The following is a 6,926-nucleotide window of genomic DNA, read 5'->3' on the forward strand; positions in this document are numbered from 1 at the left end:
GTGAGTGATGGAGAGATTTAGTTTATGTTGTTGTGAAGAAGAAAGGAAATAAATAAGAAAAAAAGAATAATTAAAAATACACATATTTATGAAAAGAAAATTTTAAAAATAAAATTTATTATTTGTTTTGGTCCTCACTCTCTTTAAGAGAGTGACATACACAAACTGTGCCACATAAGTGTTTAGAGAGTAAATTATATCAGTTTTAAACAGTTCACGAGGGTAATAGGACACCCATGAAATTGAAGTGTTAGTTGGAATTTCAGGTATAGTTTAGGGGGACTTTAGACCATTTTTTTTATTATTTTCTTCAAACCCTTCTAATGAATTTACCCACTTGGAGAACGGTTTTTTTTAAAGTCAATATTTTCTTGACAACTCAAATAAGAAATGAAGATTATATAAGAATGTTGATCCAAAAAATTGTAAATTTTATGAGAAATGTTTGAACAGATCTAGAAATCAAATGGGTCACTCAAAATTTAAGAAAGTTTATATTTGTCAAACCGATACCAATAATATAGAGTATAATTGACGTCAATAAAATGACATTGATATTGAATTTTACGGATTAGAAAAAGACTAGAGAAATGAAAATTGTGGATAGAGGTGGGGATAAAGATGAAGGAGGAAATGTTTCGATGGAGAAAGATGTGTAATGAGTAAGAAAACAAAATGAAAAGAAAAAAAAAATAACGAATATAAAAGGTCCTAAAATACCCTTAAAATATTGAAAATGGTACAAAATTACCCTTCATCCACCTATTGGCTCCAAAATGTCCTTCTCATCCACCTATTGGCTCCAAAATACGCTTGTTATCCACCTTTGCATTCAAAATTGACCACTTATTTAATTATTTTAAAATTAAACTCTTTAAATATTTTTTTAAATACTTGGGGTTCAACTATTGGTTATAATTTAATTTATTAATATAATTTCTGAACAAACTCACTACCTACTCATTACTAATTAAACATCACCCAATTAATAATCCAATTATAATATAAAAATTGCTATAAAGACTATTAAAACACGATGAAATTGTAGATTCCTAAAAATTACATCCAAAATTATTTGAGTCCGACTCGAAGCCCCAATTAAATTTAGATTGAGCCGCTTATTTAGGAGGAGATTTTCAATAGAATTCTCTTTCAATATTGAAATAGAAATTATACTAATAAGTTAAAATAATATTTAAATAGTTTAAATATAAAATTGTTAAATAAATGGTCAATTTTGAACCAAAAGGTGGATGACAAGGGTATTTTGGACCCAATAGGTGGGTGTGAAGGGTATTTTGGAGCCAATAGGTGGATTGAGGGTAATTTTGTACATTTCCAATACTTAAGGGTATTTTAGACCCTTTCCCGTTTAAAGAATTTAAGAAGGCGACCCACTAATTTCATTTATCTCTTATTAAGAAAATTTACATATTTTATAGATTTAATATATATAAAAACTATTTAAATAATTTGTTATATATAGACCAATAAAAAAAAAGCTATATGTAGGGTTTTAAAAATTCAAAAAAATTTCTCTGTTTTCATGCACTTTAAGGAGAGTGCACTCACTCTCTCTGTCGCATCATTCCTCAGGAATTGTTCTAATCATTTTAAAGATGTTAAGGGAATACTTAAACACTTGTATAATTTAAATATTAAAATAATTATTCGACTAATTTCAAGAGATTTTTATGTATTTTCTAAAAGAAATTAATAAAATATATATCAACCTACTTAACATAAATTAAAAAGGATGGAGTTCCTAACTTTAAAGCTATCCAATATTTAAATGACATAGAGACATAAATACATTTAATTTAAATAAATTTGGCATAATCCTCTTTGTCATAAAGTTACATACTAATGTAGCTAGCTAACATTAGCAATTAATAGAACACTACTTTTACGGCAGATGTGCCACCTCTCAACTTAAGCCAACAAAAGGGTGGACAATATTTAATACATTGACCGATATGAATTGTGATGTAATGAAATTATTTTATTTTTTATTAGAGATTTTGAATTTAAGCTTTAGAGTATTAAAAAAAAATCTGCTAAAAAGTCACTCCTGAATGAATTCTATAATATATTATTTAAATTTAATCGAAATTTTAATACGAGAGCCAAACATTTTAAATGAAATAATACCAAACAAAAAACCCATTTCATACATTGACTAGTTGGCCTAATCCGCCGTTTGTGAGAATTGTAGACGTTTTGGCCTAAACAACTGTCTTCTTAATTAGGGTGTGCACGATTAATATAATTTTATTTTTCAGGGTTGGTGGATCAAAATAATTTAAAATAATATTTTTAATAATAGAAGTTCTTGAAAAATGATTTTCATAGTGATAGTAGGGAGAAGTTTTATTAATAACATTTTATATTAATTGTGTCTCTCTATCTTAATAGTTAATATACCTCAGTTTCACCCTATTTTCGTAGCTTCCATTCTTCGATCATCAATAAAATTTATTTATAAATATTTTTAAGATAATATTTTTTATTTATATATATCAAATACAAAAAAATTAAGCAAGCAAAAATTATTTTCCTTGATATATTTGTAAAATTCATTATTTTTTTTAAATGACTAAAATGAAAAGGATAAAAAAGTAGTATTACATGAAGATTATATATCCTTCCAAAGTTTGTTATACCAAAATTTACAATCACATGAGATTTCAGCATAAATTTTTTATAATAATTTTACATCTTTTTAATGTTCAACTTGAAAGCATCTTCCATAGTGATTAATTATTATATAACCTCCATTTCTTTCATATTTTGTGTTACAAAACTATATTGTAATACCCAAAACGACAAGTTGACTCCTAATTAATGAGTTAAACATGTTTTTCTTCTATCGTGGGTACCACCATAGTGTCTTATTTTATTCATAAGAAAAAAATTTAAAAATATTTTTAAATTATATGAAATTGAATTAAAATATTCTCAATATTTTTTTACTATTAGACAAATTAATAGTATATGTGTGTGAGTCTACCTAATACTATTAATCAAAAATATTCCATAATTGATTATTGTGTTGTTCGGATCAGTTTTCTTGCACATCAACTAACTCTACGGGATACCTGCCATCTTCGACCAACAATAGATACCAGATAATTTTGCCACCAAAATTAGACTAGATAGAAAAAATCACCTAATATTTTTTTCTCTTCGCTGAATTTTAAACCCAAAACCTCAATAAAAACCCACTAGATATAAAACCAGCTATATTTTATTTTATTTCATTCGAACTCCATAAAATTGTATTAAAATTATTTTGACTTGCAATAATTCTTCATCTTCTTATATATTCTTCTATTTCCTCACTTTTGTGAAATGTTGTACAAGAAATTAAATCATGCTTCCTTGTGATTTATTAGCAGAGATCCTCTCAAGACTCCCAGCCAAAAATGTATGTCAATTAAAATCTGTTTCAAAACATTGGCTCAACACAATTTCCACACCTCACTTCAAGAAACTCCATTACAAAAAATCCATCAAAAATCCTCATCTAGTTTTAATTGATGAATCCATCAAATGCAACAATTATTTTGCCAAAACTCTTACAATATCCTCAATTAACCACCTCAAACAAAATCCAACACCAAATCTTGACAAGAAATTCACTATAGACATTTTGTTTCAACACAACACCAATTTCTCTTTTAACCAATGTTTCATTTGTTACAACATTAAAGACAACATTTGGTTATACAATCTAACCACTCAACAAAATCAAGAATTGCCTCATGTTACAACCCCCATGATTAGTTTTGATTTAGGGTACATCCCAAGTTCTAATGAATTCAAGATTGTTCATGTTTTTGGGAAAAAAGATGACAAAGTTGGATATGAGATTATAACTCTTAAAGATGACAACTTTGTCCCAACTTCTTGGAGGATTCTTGAAAATCATAAGGATTCATACACAAGAAAAATTGCATCTTTGAGTGTGAATGGCTCTATTTATTGGTTGGTTAATGATATGCAAGACAATAAAAAAAGAATTGTGTGTCTAGAGTTGGAAAATGAGGAATTTAGGAAAATTTCATGTCCAAAAGAAAGTTCAATTACTCAAAATAGTCTTATGATATATCAAGCACAACAACTAGTGGAAGTAAAGGGGTTATTTGGAGTAGCACAATTTTCAGCAAATTTTTCAAATGTGAATATTTTTGTGCTTAAACAAGGCAACAACAAGAATAAGGAGGAGATTTGGGTAAAGGAGTTTAGTGTCAACTTGTTTCATATGGGGCATTGGTTTAAAATTGTGGGGTTTGTGCCTTTTGAAGAAGATAACACTAATGGAGAGTTAATATTTGTTCCAAATAATGGGAGACTCTTATTATACAATACCAAAAAAGGAAGCTTTAAAAATGTGGGAGAGTTCAATTTATTGAGATATAAGCATCATAGTTTGTATTTTGATAGTCTCTTTTTGTTTAGGTAGTAGTGGATGATGACTTGTAGAAACAAAAGAGAGTTTTTTTTTTTATGGAAGGGTGAAATGCATAATAATAATAACAATTTAGTTATCAATACACATTAATAAAAAAGAAAGTATGTATGTGTACAATGTAAGTATTTCTTGGCATTTTTATTTTTAAGTGTTTTTAACTTCTTATTCTCATGTCTAGTTTCTTTCTACTTTGATTTGATGTTAGTAAATTATGTAGTATTTACAATTTAGTTCTTTATTATATAGGCTTTGTAGTTTTATATTGTGCATTAGCAAGGAATGATAAGGTCAAATTTCCAACTCAGAGATAGAACTGGAAGAAAATAAAGTTAAAAATTGGCTATTAATATTCTACAAGAGAAAACTAATAAAAAATAAAAAATGATAAATGTGATGAAGGTTATTTGACCTGCCCAACATTATTTTCCAAGATATAAGCTTAAGAGTTTTAAGCAAGAATACAGGATCCTAGAGTTTGTACAAACACTTTATCCATCATTTCAAAAGCAAAGTTGAGAACAATTTCAAGTACAACAGATTAAAGGCATATAGAAATGAGATTAGAATGAGTAATGTTGATAGTATATGGTGATGAACTGATGCAATGAAATATAATTGTTGCAATACAATAAATGTTGGATAGAAAGAAGGATTAAGACCATTCATATGACTTGATGGAACCCTTTCAAAAGGTCAATGCAGGGGCACAAGATGACAAAGTTGGATAAGCAGACTACTAGGACATGGCTGCTTACAATTGTTGGAGAAATCTGAAGAATGGTGATAGCATCATTTGACATATAGAAGGTAAGTAGTGTTTCAAGTTTATGTAACTTTAATTATTATACAGTTTTTACAAGTATTAGTAATTGATAAATTACTGAATGCACAGCCAAATATCCTTTCATTATCAAACAATATCTACTCATTTGAGAGTGTTATCTTGATTTTGCTAACTAACACGTGTTTACGACAAATTTTAAACATTTGGAAAATAAATAAATCATACAAATAAAATATGAAGAAACATGATTTTATTCATCGAGATCGTGAGTACAAATTTGTTCCTTCCTTAATTCTACTCTCCTAAGATTTATTCATGATTCGAGGGCTGTTTGTAGTGTATTTCTCAAACTAGGATGATTCAGATTTGACCTCTCTATATGAATATATGAATATATGAATAATCCATCAATTTGCGGAGTATTTGAGATCTAGATTTCTTTATGGAATTTCTCATGCCTTTTAAGAGAATTTAGTATGCTTTATATAGGTATAAATTAGGATTTAGGATTGAGTAGCCTTCAAGAATTCTCATTTGACTTGAACACAATTTATAGAGTCCAACTCAAATTGAACGCATCTTATAGAGTTCGCAAAATTTCAATGTCTACAACATGAACTTTTAATTAATTATTTATAGATAGATATTATAAGACATATTGAAGTCAATTGGAAACTCGAGAAATGAAGAAACTAATGTGCTGTACTTACGAAGAAGATTTAAGGACTAATTGAATGTTTTTGGTGCATTGTCAGAAGAAGCTAGAACATGCGCCCATGAACCAATTTGATCTTGTGAAAATAGTTGGAAGGCCAAAATTTAAAAGAGATAGAGAAAGCAATACAATAATAAATAGAGCTGGAGAGTGATCACTTTCAGATGAAACAAAACCAGAGTGATCACTTTCAGAGGTGATTACAAAGGAGTGAGTGATCCTACACACGGGCGGACCCACATGGCTTGGTAAGGGTGCACGTGCACCCGCTAACTATTATTCAACCTGTATTATAAGGTCAGTCTAAAACGACAGAAACAGAAAGTAAATAGAATACAAGAAGTAATTTGAATTCACAGAAATTACTGTGTGTCCTTAAGAAATTTAATCCCCTCACTGTACCCGAGGTTATGGATTAATTTCTCCCAAGATAAAACGGATTAATCCTGTTAAAAAAATAGCGGTACCTCAAATTTCTTTAACTTCAGCGAACTTCAGAACAGAAACAAATAACACAGACTGAGTCGATCGACACTTTGATTTGTTTGAGAGAAAAAATTTATGCAGAGCAGGAAAAAATTCAATGTTTGAAAAATCAAAAATTGACTTCCTTTTATAGCCATTTTCAGCAAGAAACGTGTCTGTTCAGACCCGTTTTATCCAGAAAGTTGTGTCTTTTGAAAAAAATAATAACTTTTCGGAAAAATGTGTCTGTTAGGAAAATAACGGCTTTTTAGAAAGTAACGACTTTTCGAAAAGAGTAACAACTTTTCGGATGTTACCGTTACCCGCAAATTTATCAATCAATCACATCGTTTGCCAAATTCGAAGTCGAAGCCGAGCGACAACAATGACGGCGCAAGGGGGCATCTTCTTCTTAGCTCTTTAAGAAGTAATGAAAGTGTTTCCTTATATAAGGATAACAACTTCCCTTTCTTTTGTTGATATGGGAG

At 29.0% G+C, this 6,926-nt stretch overlaps 1 protein-coding gene across 1 annotated transcript; it reads left to right on the forward strand.

The window, feature by feature from the left end:
• Window positions 1-3,281: 3,281 nt before the first annotated feature.
• Window positions 3,282-4,704, forward strand: LOC104647601 (F-box protein At3g22700-like). Its single transcript, XM_010323242.4, has one exon. It carries the CDS (start codon window positions 3,374-3,376, stop codon window positions 4,463-4,465), a length of 1,092 nt encoding a protein of 363 aa, XP_010321544.1. The 5' UTR covers window positions 3,282-3,373; the 3' UTR covers window positions 4,466-4,704.
• The last annotated feature ends 2,222 nt before the right edge of the window (window positions 4,705-6,926 follow it).

The sequence above is a fragment of the Solanum lycopersicum genome, chromosome 5 (genome assembly GCF_036512215.1).
Source record: "Solanum lycopersicum chromosome 5, SLM_r2.1".
In the NCBI taxonomy this organism is placed as follows: domain Eukaryota; kingdom Viridiplantae; phylum Streptophyta; class Magnoliopsida; order Solanales; family Solanaceae; genus Solanum; species Solanum lycopersicum.

Coding starts and splice junctions, on each gene's coding strand:
- LOC104647601 (XM_010323242.4), top strand. CDS start 3,374: ATGCTTCCTTGTGATTTATTAGCAGAGATCCTCTCAAGACTCCCAGCC.